The sequence below is a fragment of the Pagrus pagrus genome, assembly GCF_965226575.1.
Source record: "Pagrus pagrus genome assembly, chromosome: 19".
In the NCBI taxonomy this organism is placed as follows: domain Eukaryota; kingdom Metazoa; phylum Chordata; class Actinopteri; order Spariformes; family Sparidae; genus Pagrus; species Pagrus pagrus.
Window position 1 is genome coordinate 3,504,290 of NC_140203.1, and position 22,912 is coordinate 3,527,201.

Consider the following 22,912-nt stretch of genomic DNA (forward strand, 5'->3'; position numbering starts at 1 on the left):
GAAAAAAACAAACAAACTGAAAACTGACGGATCCTGTTGAGTTTCTCGACACGAACGAGAGGGTTTTTTTTTTTTTTTGCGTCAGAGCTCGACTGACAAATTTGACAGGCTCTGGCTGAGGTGACATGACTCATGGATAATCTCCACCCCCTCCTCCAGGTGGCTGAGGGCTGATTGGTACGGTGCATTAGCATTGCATTTACATATCAAACACTTCACACACATTAATATCCCCGAAAACACACACATGCACGCACACACACACACAAACACACACACACACATCGTCAGTCATAAGATGAAAATGCAGGAGATGAAGCATCGTCTCTGGCATGCAGAGACGCTGTGATCTGTGTCAGCAGAGGAAAGAGAGAGCCAGGCCTTTTTTTTTTTTTTTTTTATCTTTTTGCAAAAAAATATCACACAAACCCACTCATGTTAGATCGCACAGCCACAGGGAACGAGCCTCTCATCTTCAGTTAACTGCCATGTGCAACTGTCTATAATGATGACAGGTTTCTGAAATCAAAGGGGCTGACAGATTACCGGTAAACCACAGGAACCCCTTCAGCCCAAAAGTTTGATAAAATAACTCGGAGCTTTTCACCCGGGTGGTAAAAAGCAACTTAAACTCTCGTGTTTTGTGCTCTTTCTGCCCCGGAAACTGTAAATACTTCTTTTCTCTGTCACTCACAAACGCAGTGGGGGAGTCGAGACGTCCACACGGGGGTCCCGGGCTCTCGACCGTAGCAGGTGATGGTGGCGCCGCCCTGCAGGACGAAGCCGGGGTTGCAGCTGTACTGGATGGTCGTCCCCACCAGGAGTTTGGGGTCGGACAGGGACCGGGTGGAGTGCTCCACGTGACCGGGATCTGAACAGTACATGACTGTGGAAAAGGAAAGAAAGGTGGATAATATGGATCAAACAGGTTCAGTACACTCAGTGCTGCACAGAATAAGGGAGGATTTCAGCTTTTAGTTTGCAAACAGGATCTTTATCCAACTAAAGTGGCCGCAGCGAGCTGTGTGAGTGGGACTCCAGTCGAGCCCTGAATGATTTGGTGAACAATCATTGAGTTCACCGAAAAACTGCTTTTTATATAACTTATTCACTCTCTTCTGGCTCCTGACAGATCTGGATAGTCACAGCCTCTCACTCTGTTCTGTTTTACTATCTCTTTATATCTGGCACACTTGATGTCTCTTCATTATGATGTTTTCTTTTTTATTGCTAATTATCTGGTGTGGCCTGCCCTCTTCCAGGTCACCACGGTGGAGTGGCGACGCCTCGGCCTGCTCAGTCGTCATCCCGGATCCACACACTTCGCATATATTATATAATTACAGATATTCTGACAATGCAACTTGTAAACTGTGATTTTGTTCTTTTCTGTACTTGCAACATCTACTGCATGTCTGTCCGTCCTGGGAGAGGGATCCCTCCTGAGGTTTCTTCCATCTCTTTGGTTGTTTTTCTAAATATGGAAAGCTTTTCCTCACTTGAGTCGAGGGTCTAAGAACAGCAGGTGTGGTAAAGCCCACTGAGGCGATGTGATTGTGATTTTGGGGCTCATCTGAAAACTGTCTGACTCTTTAGCTGCTAAACGCTCCACTGTGTTCACCAACTAGTCTCTAATATCAGTAAAACAACACTGAATATAGGACATGACCTCAGTGGTAGCTACGACCCTACATGGTACTGAATGCAACCGTAAAGTTGTCGAGACATTTCGGACAAAAGTGTTGACGCTAACGTTCTGCAGGTTTTGGTCGGTGAAGATGCTGCTGGAGCTTCTTGATGATGTTTCAGCTCTCATCCAAGATGCTTTTCACTTCTGGAAGGGAAGAAGCCTCTTGGATTAGAGGTGAAACATCCACTTGCCTTTGTGTCGCGCTTAAATATTCTGCACGCCTCACAAACGAGCACAAATCATCTTGTGGTCAACATTCATACAGCATTTCAGAGAAACGTGGTCGCACACACCAGCGTAGATTAACAGTAGATGTTTAAATGTGATTAGTACTGACTCTTTTCACAGAAGGGGGGCTGTGAGCTCCAGGAGAGGTCTAACTGACAGGTGAGGGTCTCTCGTCCCACCAGGTCATATCCCGGGTCGCACTGGTATGTGATCCGAGCCCCTCGCACCAGCGCAATGTGGGACGTCGTCTTCCAGCCGTTCTGGATCTCGGGCAGGTCTGGACAGGAGTCATTTCGGGACACCTCTGAGAAAAGAAAGAGAGAAAGGTTGATGAATGGCTGCGTTACGGCGGTGTTATTGCTTGTGGCCCGGCTTTCGGTACAGGGGATGTTTTTGCTCGTTCGCAGCGGTCCTGCGGGGTCAGGACGAGAGCAGGATAAACAACACTACATCTGATTTAGACATGATACTGGCACGTAGTCTCTGCGAGGAGGAATCCATCTCCTGAAAGATTGATGGACTTATTGTACGATCACTTGACCGCGTGACAGAATGATGGATTTCATCTGCGCTGGACAGTTTTCAAATATCATCTCCGCAGCGTACAAGGACAGTTTGCCTCTGAAGCTGCCGTGTGGACGAGCCAGTCGGTTTAATTCAGACTCCCACTGAAACAGAAGATTATTACAGGCTGTCAGCTATCGCTCACAGTTGTTTTGATCCGCCACGAGAAAGAAATGTTTTGTCTTTATGTAGGCGACTGTAAGAGAGACGATGCTTTATGTGATAAAATGTTTTTTTTTTTTCTTCTATTCCCAAGATCAAGAAAATGGCAACAATTGTTTTCATTACCGACTGATCTGATGATTATTTTCAAGACGTATCGATTGAACATTTTGTCTGTAAAATGTAAAATCAAATTAAAAATGCTCATCACTATTTCTGCTTTCTGTCTTCAAATTGTTTCGTTTGTCCCAAAAACCCACAAATGACAAATAAAAGCAGCAAATCTTCACATTTAAGAGGCTGGAACCGGAAAACGTTTGACATTTTTGCTCGATCATCAGAATATTTGGTCGACTAATTGATTGATCAGGTAATAGTTGCAGGTCTCAATCGAGGTTTTCAGTTATTTCTGAATGTTTTATTGTCACAGAGCGATGACACTGCTGCTATTACTTTTATATTTTTTTCTATATTTCAGCCCTGAGAAGCAAGTGAGGACGTTATTTTTTTAGTGCTCCATTTTCTAAAACTGATCTAATTTGTTTTCTCTCCAGTGTTTATGTTTATTTTCCAGGATAATCTTTCTTAATTAGTCTTTTCATCTAATCTCAGTTCATTCACTGATTCACACATTTAAAAACAATCTCGTGACATGTTTTGTATTATTTTCATGTGGATAAACTAAGTATTCGTTTAAAAAAAAAATGTTTCTCCTGCCAAACTTTCTTTTAACACTACAGTATTTTCACTTTTCCTGAAATAGTTTTTTCTCCTATAATTTCTTTTCATAAAAAGTTTTCCTCCTGACAAATAGTTTCTTCTCACTTTCCCCTCAGGGCTTCTGTAATATTCACTATCAACTATTTTACTCACACACACACACGTTTGGTGGACGTAATACGCCTTTACAAAGATGATGACTAACGTGATTGCAGACAGTTTGCTAATATTTGAGCTCTTGTCTGAATCTTTGTTATCACTCAGTTAAAAACATACAAAGGACGGATGTGTTTCATCTGTTGGAAACATCGTCTCCATGAGACCTCACACACCAACACGATCTGATCACTGGCTGAGAAGCAGCGTGAAGCTCAGACCAAAAAGTCTCTTGATCGTTCTGACGATGCTTTTGAATCAAGAATTCCTCTGATCTTGGATTAAAAAGTGTCCAGCTCAAACTTTCTTCATGTTATCTCTGACGTCTTAAAGTCAATCCAGCTTTAAAATTCAGAGCTCCCAGTCAAATGTAATAAGATCCACAGCTGTGAGAGTGAAGCAGCTCTCCCTTCAGACTGATCACAGCTAAAGTCTCAAGTTTTGTCAGTAAAATAAAAAAGTCTCAGTTTCTTTTTATATTCATTTCCACAAATAAAATTAAAGCACTAAATGGCCTCAGGCATAAATACAACATGCGGTCCTCACCTGTGGAACGAGGGTCCTGAACACACCTGCTGAAACTGTCAGCTCACTTAAATCACATCTTAAAACATTACTGTTATCTGACATTAAGATAATCAGATTCATAACTTCTTCTTAAAGGTGCAGTATGTAAGAATTCACACTCCAAACAAACAGGAGGCAGCATATCACCAGAGTGACCGCTAACTGCTGCTAGCTGCTGTTAGCTACTAGGCTCAAATAATCGTGCAGCTAGCGGTCACATTAGCTGAGTCTGTCCGGACTGCGAGCTCGGAGCACCCGGGGAGTGATGTTTACTATCAGACTATCACCGCATGCTCAAAACAAAGCTTTTTCTATTTTTTGGCCTTCTGTACGCGTAAACAGCATTTCAGGTCAATTGATAATTTTAGTTTTTTTGTTTTAAACTACTTTTTTTTTTTACATATCGCACCTTTAATCTGTAGCTTTTTATTTGCTTGCTTTTTTTATCGTCTTTTAAGTGCAATTTTAACATTTTCTTAACGTTTTAACATCTTATTTAATCACTTTTAATGTCTCTTTACAGCACTGTTACCTGCCTTGTGTCTGAATGTGCTGTAAATAAACCTGCCTTACCTAAAGCATGTAAGCATATTTAATTTGAAAATGAAATAAATCTGCAGAATCTGTGAGAAAGATGTGAGTTTAGCAGAACCTCTGCAGCTGCTCCTCGTCTCTGCTGCAGGCTAGAGTAGCTGCTACTAGCATAAAACACCACCAATCTCCAAGACAGAAGAGCTGCATCGTGGGTAATGTAGTCACCAGGCTTTGACGAGGAAGAAGAGCACGTGCTGAATATATAAGAACTGATTTTTTGATGTTATTGAAGGGAAAGGCTGAATGTGCTGTACACGGACACAATACTGCGGCTGAATCGAATCAGCTGAAGGTTTCTGTTTGGTGCCTTCACAGTCGGTTTGTTTGTTGTTGCTCTGTGGATTCTTACATCTCCTGTGTATAATAAGCTCGAATAAAGGACGAACAAAACAAAACCAGACCGTCAGAAAAAGAAACTACGGAGCATTAACACAAATGTATAATATTTAAAGACATAAAAAAAAAAATCATTACCCGCCCGCAGAGATGTATAAACAAGTCGGCTCGTGTCGGGACGAGAGTGTGTGTCTGCATATGTATATTTAATGATTGATGGGGCAGCGGACGGTATTGCATTACACTGTACAATATAATAGGCCTACAGGGATTTGTAAGTCGAAGGATCCTGAATCAATTATTCATTCTCTATTGACTTGGTTCTCCTCCTGTGTGCAGCCTGAGTGTGTGTGGCGGGTAATTTATTCTGAGCACAAACACACACACACACACATATAATCAAAGAGAGTAGCCTACGTATTCATGCTGTGTCTACTTGATTTACTCCTCTGGGAAGCGTGTGTGTGCTCGTGGTGTCGGGCGGTTGACAAGTAAATTGGACCGCGTGTGTCTCGGTGCGGCTCTAAATTGGAGTCAGGTGTTGGATATGGGAAAACACTGCAGATTACTGTGCGCAAAAGGAGGAAGTGAGCTTATTTGGCTGCTTGTTAAACTCTGGGCTTGTGTGTAGATCACAGCCATTGTGAGAGGGTGAAACAAATAGGATGTGATTGAATAAGGGCAGAGGGAAATGAAAGCAAAGACAAATAGAGATGAGGAGGAGAGAAAAGGGGAGATGAAAAATGGAGTCGGCAGGCTGAGGAGGAGAGGCTAAGACAAAATGAAGGGCAAAGTTAACATTTCCAGATCTAGTTAGCGGATGAGACAGCTTTTATTTTATATCTTCTTTGCAAAACAAAAAACAAATCCTGAGAAAAAGACCAAAACAACAACGTGTCTCTCAGCTAGTCTCTGCCTTCCTCTCTGTGGCTCTCTGCTTCAGTGTTTCCGACTGAAGATTGTACATCTTTAAAAACATCTCAGAAATATGTAGCTTCATCTGTTGGAAGAGAAAAAGCTTTATTAGTTTTAGGCTATCAGGGCGGCTGTGGCTCAGGAGGCGGAGCGGGTCATCCGCTAATCGGAAGGTCTGTGGTTCGATCCCCGGCTGCACGTCTCAAGTACTCTTGAGCAAGATACTGAACCCCAACCTGCTCCTGATGAGAAGGTCGGCACCGTGCATGGCAGCCAGCAGACTGGAAAAGCGCCATAGAAATGTATCTTGTGATGGGATCAAACCAGCCACGACATGTTTTACGTTCTGACCCACGACCTACTAGATTATCAGCACTCACGGGTCGGACCGCGCCCGTCTTCAAACTTCATTTTGTGTAGACAAAAATCTGTAAGGTAAAAACAATACCGGCTGTAAAGTGTCGGGCAAATGGTCCCTTCATGGTCCCTTTTTGCTTCGATGACACGTGAACAGACAGGTGAAAACATTACCAGCTGTTGAAGCTGGTAAAATGAAGGCTACATGATCATTTCTGTTATAAAAGCTTTAAAATGAAATATCGATATCGGCCCATATTGAACATCAATTAGGTGGAAAACAATATGATTGTTGGCATATTGGACATCGGGAAAAGTCCAATAACGTGTATCCTGAGGAAGAAGATACATCAGACCACAGTACTTATACTAAATATTGTGAAATAGCTTTAAACTCTCACCCATGTAGTTGATGATGAAGCCCTCGCCCTTGCCGAAGACGAGCCCGGCTGGATCTGAGTGGAAGGTGACGGTCAGATCAGGGGTGGTGGAGGAGAGCTTGAAGGGGCTGCTTCCTCCGACGTAGCGCCCCAGGATACGAGTCGTGACCTCATCGCCGTCGGTGATGGTCAACATGTCGCTGTCGCTGATGTTCAGTCTGAGGACGCGAGAGGAACGGAGTCAGAGAGAGAGAGAAGTATAGCCGGTGGTATCAGCTCAGGACAAGTCCCGATGACTCAGAGCGAGTCACGTCGACAGCCGACTGTGTGGGAGACGCCGTGACCTCAAAGGCTAAATGCTGCATTCATCCGCAGGCCAAGTGTTTAACAGTCTGTAAACACAGTGCTGTTTTTATTGCCCCTGAGACGTTTGTTTCACCACAACGCACGGACTTTCTTAAACATGCAGCGAGCAGAATATTGAAATATCTGTAAATGTGATGTGACATAAATCCAGCGAGTGACTGAAGTATGTAATTGGATTGCAGAGAGTGTAGTTAAACATGTCAGACCCATTTCATACCACAGGAGAAAATGTAACGTAGCATGAATACAAATTAATTTAAAGGATACGGCTGGTGATATTGAAACCTCGGTTTTACCTCCAGGTATTTTACTTATTTACAGTTTATGTTCTGTACTTGATTTGGAATAATTCTATATATTATTTTGGACGGTTGCAGAGTTAAAGTTATTATTGATATTGCTTCAGTAGTTACCTTTCAATATAATGTGCAGCCCTATTAAAATGAATGTTTATGAGTAAAACAGTTTGACATCTTGAGGTGTATGCCTCTTCCTTGTCTTTCTGAGATTTAGTATCAAGATTGATGTCACTCTCGTGTCTCAACGGTAAAAATGACGCTACAGCTAGCAGCCGGTTAGCTTAGCATAACATAAAGGCTGGATGCAGGGGGAAACAGCTAGCCTGGATCTGTCTAACTGAAAAAAGACCCACCTAACAACATCTCTGAAGCTCATCAATGAACATGTTGTAGCTTATTTGTTTATGAATGAAATGTAAAAACAAAGAAGTTGTGGTTTTTGTGGGCATTTCTGTGCGGAAAGTCCCTCCTCCTGGCTACAAGGCTAAACAACAGGTATTGATGAGAACAGTTATCTAAAAAAATTAAATAATGACATTGTGTTAATAATATAACATCATGTTGATAATCCAGCGGCTCTTAAATCACCACAACACAGGAGATCCGGGTAATTTGCTCGCCAGCGTGGGAGGTTTTTTGGATTCTGTCAAAAAGTCAGCGTGTTGGTCTGCAGGAGGGGAGAAATACCGCCGACCTGCTCACACGCCTCCACCTCCACCTCCGCCTTCCTGCTGATTTAACCACGACAGAGCGAGTAAGCTGCGGTGAGATTGCCTGCCGTGAAACTGTCATGGAGCTGGACTTGACAGTACTTTCTCCCTCCAGGTCAACTTTAAGGCAGCGTCAGGGAAATGAGAGAGAGCCAGGGATTCATGTCAGCTCTTGTTGTTTGAGTCAGTGGACAATAAAACGATAAAAGGAAGTCACTGTACGTCACAGTGGTTAGTTGTCAGCTTGTGGTGTCTCCTGCTGCCGAAACTGATTTTTGTTTCAGTTGACTTTTCACTATTTATTAAGTGCAATTGTTCTTTTTGTCCACTTCAGTACAGTTCTGGTTACACAGGATCTCTCTCCACTGCCTTACACTCATATTACAAGTGTTATTGATTTGACAAAGAAGCGCTTTAAGTTAAAGATGAATTAGACTGCAGCATTTTCTAAAATGTATTTTGGCCACAAAGGAAGGAAAATCTGATATCATGAAATATTTCGATCATAGGACTCTTATAGACTTTTTGAAATGTTACTGACTGCATGGGTTAAGTACAAAAAGTCATATCTGGGTTGTGACGCTCAGAAAAATATTCTCAGTGCACAAAGATAAAATGCTATCGTGGCCAGAGTGCGCCACGAGATATCGCTGGCTCTTTTGAGATCTTCTCTGGGTGATTTGTACTTTGACATAAACTGAAGCAGAGAAAACTTCCAGACTGCATCAATTATTATTATTATTATTATCTACAAACAGAAAAAAAACCCCATCAGAATAATTTGAAAGATGCACGAGTTGAATAAAACTTCCACACAAATATCGGCTTTGAATTTACCAATCTAAATTCACATGGGAGCTTCTGAGACGCGACTGCGGAGGATAGACGAGTAGATTCGATCCAAGCCACAGAGTCCAGCTCTGAAGTGAGCCAGTCAAAATTACAGAGTCCAGATACGATCAGAACAGTTGGATTTAATCTGCAGTTGCAGTCTTATCAGCGGCTTTTTGAATCTAATGATTCAGTACGAGCAGGGAGAGGGAAATATCAATCAGGACATGCAGACGGGGGGCCGGACCCCTCACCGAGCCTCCACACCCAGAACTCCCCGCATACATTTTTAATGATAACATTTGGATCTCGGTCGGGGCCAAACTTTGCATCAGAGATGAATTTTTGATGTTTACGAGTCCGACTGTGTTGCTGTGTTTTCTCACAGTTGAACGTCGAGCAGCACCCGTTTGTCCTCCCCGACGTGTATCCTCCAGCTGCAGTCCTCGCCCTCGCCGTACCACTCCGGCCAGTTTGGAGACAGAATCACGCCTCCCGGACCAGTCAGGTCGCCTCCGCACTGTGCTGCAGAGAGAAAGGAGGACAGGTTAAAGGAGCAGTTCACCCAAAAATGAACATCCACTCCCCGTCCATACTTCAGTTGTTTAGCTGCAACGCTGTTTTGCTGTGAAGCTCCAGAAATGATGATGGGAAAAGGTACATCATCGTGTCCGTACTGCAACAAATTGGTGGGTAATTAAGTCCGGTGAAGTCGTTACCCCACATGGACTCTCTGCGGGTTCACCAAAAATAAGTCTGAAAGTCTGCAAGAGCTGGAAAGTCCAACATTTAAGGCCACGACAGCCTGTTCGATGCCAGAGAGGCGAAACCCGGGGATAAAAAGCCGCCCAGCACTGACTGCTGCTCGTAAAGCTTAACTGCTTTGAGCTCCCGGTCATAATGAAAAGAGACGGAGATGAGAGTGTCAACATTTTTTTATCGCCTCAGAGCTTCTCTCCTCTGGATTTTGGCAGCTGGACAGCCAGAGGTAGTAAAAACATCCTTCCGACAGTGTGACATCACCTGTACTGAGATGCATTCTGCTGTTGTGACTGTGCTGCTGACTCAACCAGCTCATATTTCAGTGATGGATCTGTTTGCTGTAGTAAGACATTTTTGGCGCCTTACTACGACTTCTTTTTTTACTGCTGGGTGACATTTTTGGGGAATGAAACTCACAAAAAGACCAGAACAGGAAGATGAAACGCTCACCGAAAAAAGTGAGAGAGGTTTAAGATAAAAAACACAGGTGTTGTCGTCTGCTTCCTGCCCTCAGTGTTACCTTTGCACAGCGGCTCTGTGTCATTCCAGTATGGATCCCTCGCACTGATGCACTCGATGACAGGGGGCCCTTGTTCCAGAGAGTGTCCCGGGTCACAAGTGAACTGGACCACAGCTCCGACGCTGTACAACGGGTCGGAGGTGGTGAAGTTTCCGTTCTGGAGGTAAGGCTCGTAGCAGTGGCCTCGCTCGAAAGCTGCAGGAGGAAAAAGAGCGAAACGAGTACACAAATTAATAAGAAAAATGCATCTTGTTAAAATCGCACCATGCAGCTTTTTCAACATTTTTTATATCTTTCTCTTTGTGACGTTTTCCCAGAAATAGAAGCCAAGATGTTTGGTGGCTCGTCCCTCAAAAGAGCCGTAATCACACATTGTTTATAAATCTTGTCACCACTCGCAGATGATGATTCCTCGGATTCTTTCTCTCTTTACTGATGAGGATAAACATGTTGGAAGGGATATTTCCATCCCTTCCTCAATCTGACATTGCCAGAAACTGTGAAAGCTTTAGCTCAGATTACGTTGGACGACCAGCCCACTTGTGGCGATCCGAGCCAGAATCAGCTTGGCAGAGCGCGATGTAAGCAGAAACACTGAGCCTTGCAATCCCTCTCTTATTTGTTTACATAATTACACTGTAATTATAGAAATAGAACAATAATGTTTTAAATGATGCTGCAGAAAATACATGTGTTTATTTTTGCGCACGATCAGATCAGCAGCAGCAGCTTCTGTACCTTCGTAGCGGATGTTGAATCCTGTGTTGTGGTTCGGCTGGTCGGTGATGAACTGGATCCTGACAGCCGGACCCTCACTGATCACTCCTTCAAAAGGTATCTGTCCGCCCCGCCCCGAGTCGAACAGCACCACAGAGCCAGCGTCTAATCCGCTCCACAACACCAGCCTGCAGGGACGGAGAGACTGTTAGCGACCCAACAGAACATACTCATGTTTCCAGCAGCTGCATTCAACTAAAGCCTTTTCTAGGACAATGCAAATGAAAGACATGATGATGAATCCCTGGAGAACGCTGAGACAAATATGTTGCGACACTCTTACCTGTCAGTGGGTCCTAAGGCCAGCCTCTCCAGGTGGAGGTGCAGCCGCTGGTCCTTTGGTGCCTCCAGGGACCAGGAGCAGGAGCGGTCCTGGGTGGCGTTCGGCCCGTGGTGGGGAGAAGGAGACAGCACCCTGCCTACTGTCGCATTCTTCACTGTGCCTCCACAAAGAGCTGCAGAGAAGAGGTCGATGCAGTAAACTGTTATTTATTCAAAGGCACAACGTGATCAGTCCTGAACAAACGCGTGTAAAGCTATTAGTATACTCAGAGAAGGAATGTAACTAAGTATATTTACTTAAGTGCAAAGAAACATCTTTTTTTTCAACCGTCAGCACTCACCCCTGCAGGTGGGCACCTTGCCGCTCCACACTGGCAGCGAGGCGTTGATGCAGATGAGCTGCGTCTCGCCCTCCAGGTGGTAGCCCATGTGACAGTGGAAGCGGGCGGTGCCTCCAGGGAGCAGGTCGAGCACGGACACCTCCCCGAAGTGAGGCCTCTTCGGTAGTGAACAGCTCAGCCTGAAGACTGTGGACGGAGAGAGCAACCAGGGGAGGAAGTGACTGTATGAACATCAAGACGGTCACTGAGCATCAAATACACATTATCAATTCTATTTCTAATGTTTTCAGAGCCGTACACCTTCGCTTCTACTCCACAGAAGTCTAGACGACTAAAACTACTTTAACTACTGCAGTTATAGTTTGCAAAACACATAAGAAGAATTTTAAAGAAAGAAATTCAATAAAAAGAAAAAGTTAAAGGTGTAATTTGTGAGAAATGGCCAGAAATCAAATTTAGCTCCAAACATAAGCTGGGCAGCATAACTGCTAACAGCTGCTCACTATACTCTTTGCTGAAGCTAAACTAGCTTCTGTTAGCAAGTAGCTCAGTTAGCCGTGGAGCTAAGTTGCCCCATTAGCTAAGTCTGTCCACACCACAACGTCTGATGATGACCGGGACTGAACACAACCTCTGACACTGACAGAACAGAAGTCCGTTTGAAGACGGGGGGTTCAGTACAGAGGTGATTTACAGCGGTTCTGACCAGGACTTTGACTTTAGGGATGAGAAGACACGGCGGGTGGGGAAAATGGCGTGTAGAGTCGGAAGATTTTCACGTCTTACTTTGTGAATTGAGGATTAATTTGGACCAAACCAGAGGTGACTGAGAAAGGACAAGCCACGAGTGTTTGGGTGATTGTTTTTTAGTTTATGTTGAGTCTGTGCGTGTTTTACGATGAGTTAACGAGGCGATTAAGCTCGTCTTAGTTTGATAAAATAGAAAAACTTAAATTCAGACAGTGTACGGTTGTACTTTTTCTGTTATTAAGGAAAATACGTGTAAAAATATTCACTTAATTTGGCTTTAAAGCTTCTAAATTTGCACTTGAGGTCCGTGTTTTTGTTTCTAATCACTGCTGAAGGTCATCTGATAACTCACACAGGTACATTTTAATTAAATCCTGTGAATAATATTAATAATAATAATAATAATAATAAGCTTAGTTGGCTGCGAGCGAAACATTCCTGGTGTATTTCTGTGTTGTTTTTCTTCTCTTAACGTATTTTCCACTCCTCATCTCGAGCATATCCGTCCCTGCGCAGGTATTTTAATCTCCGTCAGTTCTCCTCCTACCTGCTGCTGATGTAAAAAGGATTAGATGGCTGTGATTAATGGCACAGGTGGGTCTCAACACTCTGTTGCCTCCTGCCTTCCAGTCCTCGTCATATCTATTACGGGCCGGGCGCAGCCGAGCGCGGGCACACATACACAAACGTACACAAACACACACACACTCTATACAAACTCCCATATTCTCGGCCTCCTAATGAGATGAGAGCCAATTAATCAGAGCCCTAATCAGCTAATTCACACGACAGATTCAATCACCATGCTAAGTGATTAGATGAGAAGGTTTTAGATTGTGCAATTAGCATGTATACAGAATACAAGCAGCTCCCGGGCCCTTATGAAGCCTTCACATGTAAAGACTTTGTGTAGCGTGTTTATACACATGAATATTTATATCACGACTTACTTCAGTCTGTTTACATTGATTATGTGTGCATCCGTGGACTCACTCTGATAGTGCAGCTGGAAGATGCCCATGCTCCCATCCGGCGTCGAGCGGTAGTAGACGGACAGAGTGTTGGTGGGACTGCGGATCACCTGACCTTCCACCAGCAGCGTGTGATTGGCCAGGACCAGCAGGGCGCCTCGTTCATCCGCGCCCCTGATGGACAGCTGCTCGCCCTCCGACAGGTTCACGCTCTTCACCTGAAACACACAGGAGGACACGAGTCAACACAAAAAGGTTTTGTTACTCCTTAAAATGTTATTAGTATCTGTTTTTTGCGGGTTTATTTCTGCAGATATTGCAGTGGTAAATCACACAAAACGCTGCTCAGGTCGCACTCAAAATAAACTGTAATGGGGTGTTGTTATTACCTCCCATTAGTCAAAGAAAGACACACAGTCACTTACTGGGAGCTTTTTTAAGAACCTACTAAAAGACCACACAAGCCACAAGAGGAAATAATGTGACTGTAGTAACTGTGGAGGTGGAAGAAGTACTCAGATCTTTAGAAAATACCACAATGTGAAGGGAAGCTGCTGCTGAGTGTTTTGTTTGAAGCAGTGGAAATGATTCTGTTGTTGGCGGTGAGTTTCAATTTGCATCACGATGTCGCCAATTACTGAGTGACCAGAGATTTTAACTCTCGCTCCAAAATGTGTTGATAGTTGTCGAAAACGTTAGAGGGAAACAGAATTCATTAAGTCAGTGAATCTGCTTTTATAAGAGATAAAACTGTCAATAACACTGAACTGAAGTTAAATTCTCTGTGTGCAGAGTCTGTAGGCAAAACCGAAATCAGACATGATGTTGACGGGCGGAGACGAGCTTTTGTTTTTTAGGTGGCAGAAGGAAGTTCTGGTGATGTGACTGACGTGTCGTTTGGGAAAAGAGAGGGAGACAGAGTGAAGTTATGGATGGAGAGGCAGAAGCTGCAAGTGGTTCTGGTCGATGATGATCACGTCTGAGTTATTACAGTTTAATTGGACCTTAATGTGTGTTTTGGACATTTTCTTTGCACTAGTCTGAAACCAATGCATGCAGAAAGATGTAGTGTGTCCCCTTCAGTAAAATAGCACCAAAATGCACTTCAATGCAGCACTTGAGTGAAGGTCTTAGTTTCCACAGCTACGCATCTGATTATGGTCCATGGTCATTTGAGACCAAGAGAGAGAGAGGACAGTACCACCAGCTGCCACTAGGAGGCAGAGTTCAACCTGGGATCAGATCAGCCCCTCACAGTCACAACAGACAAGACACAAACACAGAAACAACTAACAGTGGTTGTAACTGCAGCGTAGACGTGTGTGTTGTTCATCAGCGACGTACCTGCAGCTCCACGCCGTAGCCGGTGTACACAGTCACGGTGTAGGTGCAGTGTAGGAAGGTGCCGTCGGGCAGCGGGGGGTCATCAGAGGAGTCGATGTATCCCTCCGGGTCCGAGAAATTCACCATGCAGCTCGACAAAGCTGAGGAGAAAAGCAGTGGGGTTTTATTTTGCGCGCTGGCTTTATTGTTTTGTTTTTTTTGTTCTCAGCTCTGCCTTGTAATCCCTTTAATGTGACCCTGACTGGAAGCTCATTAGACTCCCTGCTGTGTATAATTAATGACGGAAATTACAGGGATCAAAACGGCTACAGAGCAGACACGGGGCACAGCGAGGACTCGCGGATGTTAACAGTGACTTGAAATAAATAATCACGTTCCTCTGAAGACTCGAGTGAGATCAGTGGTGGGTGAAGCGTTCAGACGGCGGCAGTGTCACAGTGTTAAACGTACTTTTATCTTTTCAAGCACATCTTTTCAATTATAGGTTTGAATGTAATTTTTGAGGTACTTGTACTTTACTCGAGTATTTCCATTGTGTGCTACTGTACACTAACTCCACTGCAGTATATGTCAGGGTGAAGTACTGCAATATTTAGTCCACTTCATGTATCTGACCGTTGAATAATACTACAGTCAGATGGGCCATTTTTCTGCAGTATAAAGTATTTTTACTGTCTGTGGATTTTGCTGAAAATAAACTTCTTTCACTGAAGGAGGATTTTGAATACATGGTTTTAATTGTAAATATATATATATAGTTGTACTGACATGCTTTATCAAGTAAAGAACCTGGAGTTTTGTGATTTTCCGAGTCAGGGGAAACTGTATAAACTTTGAGAAACAGCCTGCAACAATTTCTTAATTATTTGTCTATGTTTTCACCTGTGTCAGTCTGTCTGTCTGTCAGCTGGTTGGTTTGTCAGCAGGATTACACAAAAACTACTAGATTTCAGCTCCATGATGGAGGATGAGTCTCAGCCCAGAATAGACCCCGTTCACTTTTGGTGCAGGTCTGGATGAAGGGACAGAACCAGGACTATTTTTCAACATCTTTGTTAATTTGTCAGGGAGTGTTCCTGTGGCTTTGTCCCGGTGTGTCGGAGTACTGGCTTGTAGGCTACTCTGTGACTGACCGGTTAATTATGATATATGAATTATTTTTGGATATTTTCCCGTCAGAAGACTGTGAAACAGACTTGATCTACAGTATGTTTGATGCAAAAACAAAATCAAAAGAGTCGGCTACCTCAGGAGTTTAAAAAACAGAGTAAACACAATAATAAATAACACAAAATAATGACTTCAGCAAGTAAGCAAGTATTTGTGTGTGTAAACATGTAAACTTCTGTATTTTCCTTGAAGTTGCTTCTTCCTTGTTTGTTCACCTCTGATGACCCAGAGGAAGTCCAGTTAAACGCTGTGATCTGTGGGTCAGTCTGTCGGGCAAAGTCACTTGCATTGTAACAAAGTACAATAATAATTCCAGAAATGCGGTTTAAAGTATTCGGGTAAAGTAAAAGTACCTCAAAACAGTGCTTCAGTACAACCCTGGTTTCCACCACTGTGTCAGATGTTTGTGTGAACACTTCAGACTACGTGATGACTCCTCGTACCTGATGGAGGTGTCTCTGTCTCGGTGTCCACGTCCAGCATCGTGCCCACAGTGGTGATCTCAGCCTCCTCCTCGGGGGTGTGTGTCTGTGTGTGAGGCAGCTGGGAGTGTGTGTCTGTAGGCAGAGTCTCAGTTGGATCGCTGCCTCGGCCTGACACTGCAGCTGATGCCGGGGGTTTTACCCTCCTCAGTAATCCCCCGCTTTGATGCTCCAGGGAATGACTTCCAGAGAGGGAGCTGACGCTGAGTCCTCTGCCCAGAAGAGGGAGCAGGTTCTGGGGCAGAGCGGAGGGGAGGGTCTCCCCTTTTTGGGAGACAAGTCGTCCTTTTTGGGCGAGCACTGACTGTAGCAGACCTCCAGCCAGGACGCTGGAGCTTTTGCCTTTAGGGCTGTTTTCCTTTGTGCTCCCTGGTGTCACCACTGGAGACTGGGAAGAGGGGGCGGCTGTGGGGACTTCTTTATCTGAGAAGAGAGGAAAAACAAGGAATGAATAAAATCTTTGAAAATGTCCTGGGAGGCACGACTCTGGGTGGTTCTGTCACTGTTCCTGCTAGTCTTATCAGGAGTGGGGGTTATCTAGCCGGCACAGCCGAAGCCCAGTCGAGCTTACCTCTACTTTTCACACACAAACAACATACTGAGCGCACACACACACACACACACGCACACAACAAGACAGTGTAGTGGGGAGACAGGGCAGTTAAGCATGACAGGAGCTGAGCCAAGAGGAGGGGGAGAAACTGAAAAAAAAAGAAGAAGAAATGCACAGACAGGCAAACCGCTCTGCCGTGCATGCTAAAATGCCATCTCCAGCAGCTTAGTTCAAAAACAGCACAGAGCAGCATTTACACACACAAACCCACACACATTCACATACACTCCACCCCCAGTCATCTCGCCTGCGTACTTTACGGTCCACCCTCACAACAAGCAGCAGCCCGAACACACACTCGAGCAGAGCGAGCGCTCGCGGTGCAGTCATCTCTCTTTAATCTACAGTTGAGTGTCATTAAAACACTCCTCGAGTAAAAAGCGCGCAGGCCGGAGGAGTCCTGCTGTCACCTTTATCAACAAGGAAGGAAGTCGGGGGGAAATATCCCTGTCGGTGTTGTCAACAACACAAGCACTTCTCTTATGTTCGGCTGGTTTTCATCCCCAGACAGAAAATAAACAGCCTTTTTATTATTTCTGCATATATACCTGCATTACGCTCAGTGTGTCAAACCAGCCGCCATCAAGAAACTCATTTCAGCTTTCACAGCTTGCAATTATTAAGGCAGCCACTAAGCAGCAGATGTTGACACACACACACACACACACACACACAGACACACACACATTCAAACGCTCCTGCTCTCGATGTTGTTCTCGATGCTTTTGATATTTTAAGTTGGACTGAAAATCACATTAATTATTGAGACGTAAACACTCAACATAAACAAACATCTTTAATGAAGATCGCTTAAAGCTGGTTATTAAAGGATTATGATGAGGAAACAGCCTGTGTTGAACATTTTACAGCTGAAAGAGAAACTCGTCAATCTTCTCTGGTGAAAAGAAAATTACAGAGTGCATAATATCTAATACAGTGGCACGTTTCTGGTTTTTACACAGAATAAACAAATTAAATATGCCAAAATTCATTACCGAGCTTTAGAGAATAGCCAGTTTAGCTGTTTGCCGTCTTTAAGCTAAGCTAAGTTAGCCCATTAGCTGAGCTGTAGCTTAACATTTAGCATACAAACATGAGAATGGTGTCCTCATCTCAGTCTCTACAATTAAGCAAACACCAGTAACAGCACTTCCCAAAATGTTAAACTTTTCCTACATCTGCATATTAGCATTGTCATTGTGGGCATGTGAGCATGCTAACTTTAGCATCTACCTCAAAGTACCGCTATGCCTCGAGGAGCTGCTAGCAGCCTGCAGTCTCTGAGTGATTTTACTGTAATGATTGATAAAAATATGATGCTAAAAGATTACATGCAAACTTCACTAAAATATCAATATGGATTGTGCACCAAACTTGTTTAAAATTAAGAAAGATTAACATTTAAAAACCTCAGTTTACTTTTTACTCTAAATATAGATTAAATTCAATTCTGTTGCATCAAAACATGAAACTTTTTAAGCTTTATTATCTGATGTTTTGTGACAGTTCTTGCCTTTTATATTGATTATATTTGTCTCTAGACTGTGTCTGACTTTATATATCAGCGTGTTGTCTCTTGGCTCGATATCTGACTTGTGTTTTGCCTTACAAGCTTGAGCTCGATCAGAACTATTCTGTCCTATTTAACCAGCCAATATAAAATGCAAACACCCCCACATACAGCCGCTTAGGTAATATATAGAATATAAGATGTAAACCCACAATCAAAGCCAGACGTGAGGAGGAAATTTCCACTGAAACGTGGTGCCTGCTCTGGATTTAGAGTGCAGGAACCATTTATTATAACCTGCTCATTAGTCACAATGGCAGCTGAATAGACTTTTCAATTTTCACTTCCTCATAGTAGGAGGTAAAGTTTTAACATTAACGTCACTCTGTCAGAACATCATTTACTGCAGGCCATTTGGCTGTGACAAGGTTGGCAGGTGAGCCATATCTTTGTAATGACCAAAAAATTGCTCAGCAGGAAGACGAGACTTCATTGTACCTGTAAGAATATACTCTGATTAATGCTCGAAAACCGCCGCTCGAAGCTTTTAGTCGTGACATTTCTCAAACAAAGTGGATCACACTGCATGACGACAAAGAGAAAGCTGAAGTCCTGCTCTGTTTTAAAGCTGCGCTAATCAATATTTCTATATCAACAACGGAGCCGATCGTTATGTGTAATGTGACAGGGGTCAGTCACAAATCCACTTAATTATCAATCAACTCTGCTCAGACAATATGAGGTTTAATCGAGTGGATATTTATACGTTAAAGTGTTTAAGCAGGAAATTCCTTCTTCTGTAGTTTATGCGAGCGCAGCTGAATGACTAGTCAATCAATCAATGAGTCAACTGACAGGAAATCAATTGGCAAAGTCGTTTTCCCTGTAAAAACACCCCCCAGCTTCACTAATGTAAAGATTTGTTGCTTCTCCTTTAAATCACTTTATTAATTTGAGTGTATTTCTCATAAATTGGAAGTTTGGACCGTTAAAACATTTTCACTTTTGAATTAATCACTCGATCAATGGAGAAAATCAGCCAATTAATCCATAACGAAAGCAATCATTGGCTGCAGTCATATAGAAAATAGTTCTTAGCACTTAAAGTACATTTTCCTGATTATACTACATTTTCAATGCAGGACTTTTACTCGTAAAAGAGCATTTTACAAGTACAAGTACAAATACTTTGTGACTGTACTTAAGTACATGTTTCAGGAGTATTTTTTTTCCCCCTCTCTACATCTGAACACAAACATCTGAACTTTCTCCTCCTCACATTTTCAAAAACAGGCTTGTTGCTTTAGTTTGATGCATCTGAGGGGAATTATGGATTATTTTTATTTTGCATCATCGCACGCCGACTCCCCAACATCACAAGACTGATTTCAGACGTAAGAAGACGTAAACAGACAGAGAGGGAGACGTGTTAGTGGCGTGTTAGTGTCTCGTATAATGAAATTAAGACACCTTGCTTTGAAATGCTCCCAATATAATAGTTCAGTGCTTTAAGAGCCACACGTGGATCACTGCCTTTATTGTACTGGAGCGCAGGCAGAAATCTGTGAGACGGATATCTGCATGGCTAAACGGAGTTGTGTGGGAGCGGAGGATGTATTTTGAAACCTGGTTCAGGAAGTAAAAAAATCCAATTTATTTCATAGACACAGTTGCGTGAGTCACAGTCGGAGCTCTTCTGCAGCTCGGCATGAAACTCTCCTGGTTAAATAATCGGTATAAAAGACGAGCAGCTGTGCTAGAAGATATCTGCTGCTTTGATTAAATGATGATGATGGAATGTAACTAAGTACATTTACTCAAGTGCTGTACTTAAGTACACTTTTTGAGATATCTGTACTTCACTTAAGCGTTTCCATTTTCTACCACTTAATACTTCCACTCCACTACATTTATTTAACAACTAACAAACATGTAAATATATTTATAATTAACGTACGGGTAATTTAAGAAGTATCAAGCCTTTTGTGTCTCCAGAAAACGCTGCATGACATCTGATAAATTGCCTCCAGTGATGTCACTCAGTGGCTGAGTTGCATTGTGGGTAATGTAGGCACCAGGTTATGAAACACTGCTGAACTCATAAACTCACAAATTCGATACAGCAGAAACAGATATCACCTTTTTTTATTGCACACAGTCTTCTTCCTTTGCAGAACCTTGCGCCTTCATTACCCACAATGCAATTTAGCCACTGAGCGACAACACTGTAGGCAGTTTATCAGATTACGTGCAGCTTCCTCTGCAGCCACATATGCAGTAGTAATCCCCTGTAAACAAACTTTAATGTGGAAAATTGGTGGAGTTACCCTTTAAGTTTAATTTCTAGGTCACTGTTTGATGAATTCTACTATGTCGTCGTCGTTGTTGTTGTTGTTGTTGTCGTTCCAAACTGCCACAACAAAACATTTTGATTTGCTGGTCTGTGCCTCTGCTGGCTCCCTCTTCATACAGTCGGCCGCCGAGGCTCATGGGTATTATAGAGTATTACGGCCCAGAGCCAACAGAATATAAGACAGTTTGCTGCCCGAGCAGCACATTTGTGGTTTTGTTATCTTTATAGTGTCGACAGGATTTTCTCGACAGCGTTGGCGCCATGTGTGGCTGACAATCCTTTGTCCCTAATTGGTCTCCAGCGTGCGTACACATTTGCATCCACTGTGCTTTTTGTTTTGTTGTTGCACTCGTCCCAATTACCTTATTTATAGCGGCGAGAGGGTCATCATCTGACTTTGAACCGTCTGAACAATGATGCGTTATGAGAGAGACACATGAATACAGATGGACCGGGGTGATCGTTGACATGCAGAATTATGATGAGCTCCGTAGTTGAAGTGTGGCCTCTGGTTTGAGCCGCTGAACCCAAATAATCAAGTGCGGCGCCAGTGTTTTTAAATGAGAAATCAATGGGCTTGTTTTGTAAAGTCCTTTTTCTGAGCCTGCCGAACATATTGTTTAATTAATTTGCTGTCATGTATCAGAAAAAATGTGCTGACAGCTTCCATGGCGGTGCTGCTACCTGAGTAATTTGGTTCACTCATCAGATGAATAATTAAAGCCCAGATGTTGTAAAGTCCATTAAAGCAAGCACAGACTGTGTTTATAACAAATCCCCCCCTCCGTCACAGTTTTTTAGATTAATGTGCAGCGTTTAGTTCTGGGGAGAGGACAATAGACATGTTGATGAGGGCTGACAGACTTGTGGCATTTTTTGAGGTTTTGTTTGATGGAAATTTGCTGTGACATTCACTATTATGACAGCTGTAGTTTGACGGGGCGTCAGCTTTCTGAAAAGATCGTCAACTGAGAGACTTGTCACGCGGATAAGACGAGTGATTTATTAATAAGATACCGACGAGGATGAAACAACGAGGAAATAAACAGCCTTAAAAAATGTTGGTGTATCTTTGGAGGATCGGTTTGAATGAAAAATCCTACTTTAAAGCTTTTGGATCTCATTTAAAGCGTTGTTGAGTTTGCAGGTTTTTTTTTTTTATTCCACTCCGAGAAACCAGAGCAGCTGATTTCAGTGATCGGCACCTTCAATCAGAGGGGAGGAAATAATCAGTGAAATCAGCCACTGCTTGTTTTCCACCAAACTGCTGGGACTGCAGCATTAATGCAGCTCGCAGGAAAAGCAACTGCGGAGTAACGAGGAAGGAGACTGCTGCAGGATAACAGCGCGACACCGATCTGAACGTGGAGCAGAAGACATCGTTTGACAAGACGGGAAACACTGAGCAGATTTAACAATTCATGAAGTAGGATTGTTGCCATATCTAGAATGACAAAAGTCCAAAGCGCTGGCAGAAAGCTGAACTCTCTGCCTGTGCGGTCAAAGATAATTACCCAGCGCTGCAAAACACGGTTTGAGAATATCTGTCTGGGGCCTTATCACGCCTAAAAAATGGCAAGTCATTACTTCTTTCATACTGACGAAAGTTTCTTCTTAAAAGCCACTAGAATTTATCTATGATTACATTATCGTTCAAGTTCTGAGAGTGTGTAACATTTAACAAAAAGAAATATTAGATAACCACAGACAGATTTCAGCACATTAGTTAGTGTTAGTCAGGAGATATGAAAGCATTAGACGTGCGTTTTAGATGAGATTATATGTAAGCTAATGCACAACGCAGCAGTTTCCTCCCTGGACTTTATTGTAAACAAACACTGTGATTGGTTTTATAACCCCGTCACTGGCCGACTCTTTCAGTTGGCATTCTCCCTTTTACTATCCATAAAAATCAAGCCCCCAGGAAGAGCTCTAGGCTCTGAAGCGTGAGTGTAATTACAACATCAGGTGATGCACTGGGGCCTAAAAAGCTTACATTGTGAAAGAAGCAGCTGTTAAACTGTGGATAATTCATTTTTGAGTGTCACAACCCCCCATATTTTGAGACATCCAGTCTAGAAGAGCCACAAGATTAAACCAGAGGTTAGTCACCTCGAGTGCAGACACTCTCTGGGCCGCACAACATGGAAGTTTTGGGTATT

General features: G+C 43.2%; 1 protein-coding gene across 3 annotated transcripts in view; it reads right to left on the bottom strand.

Annotated features, from left to right (window-relative positions):
• Positions 1-22,912, bottom strand: part of sez6l (seizure related 6 homolog (mouse)-like) — a 71,306-nt gene that overhangs the window by 6,131 nt on the left and 42,263 nt on the right. For all 3 annotated transcript variants that reach the window (XM_084383434.1, XM_084383433.1, XM_084383432.1), the window contains exons 2-12: positions 16,236-16,697; positions 14,623-14,762; positions 13,301-13,496; positions 11,558-11,743; positions 11,218-11,389; positions 10,896-11,062; positions 10,158-10,352; positions 9,262-9,400; positions 6,691-6,887; positions 2,028-2,222; positions 695-886 (exon numbers count right to left, since the gene is read on the bottom strand). In XM_084383434.1, coding sequence (XP_084239560.1) covers positions 695-886; positions 2,028-2,222; positions 6,691-6,887; positions 9,262-9,400; positions 10,158-10,352; positions 10,896-11,062; positions 11,218-11,389; positions 11,558-11,743; positions 13,301-13,496; positions 14,623-14,762; positions 16,236-16,697 — 2,241 coding nt within the window. The remainder of the gene's footprint in view (positions 1-694; positions 887-2,027; positions 2,223-6,690; positions 6,888-9,261; positions 9,401-10,157; positions 10,353-10,895; positions 11,063-11,217; positions 11,390-11,557; positions 11,744-13,300; positions 13,497-14,622; positions 14,763-16,235; positions 16,698-22,912) is intronic.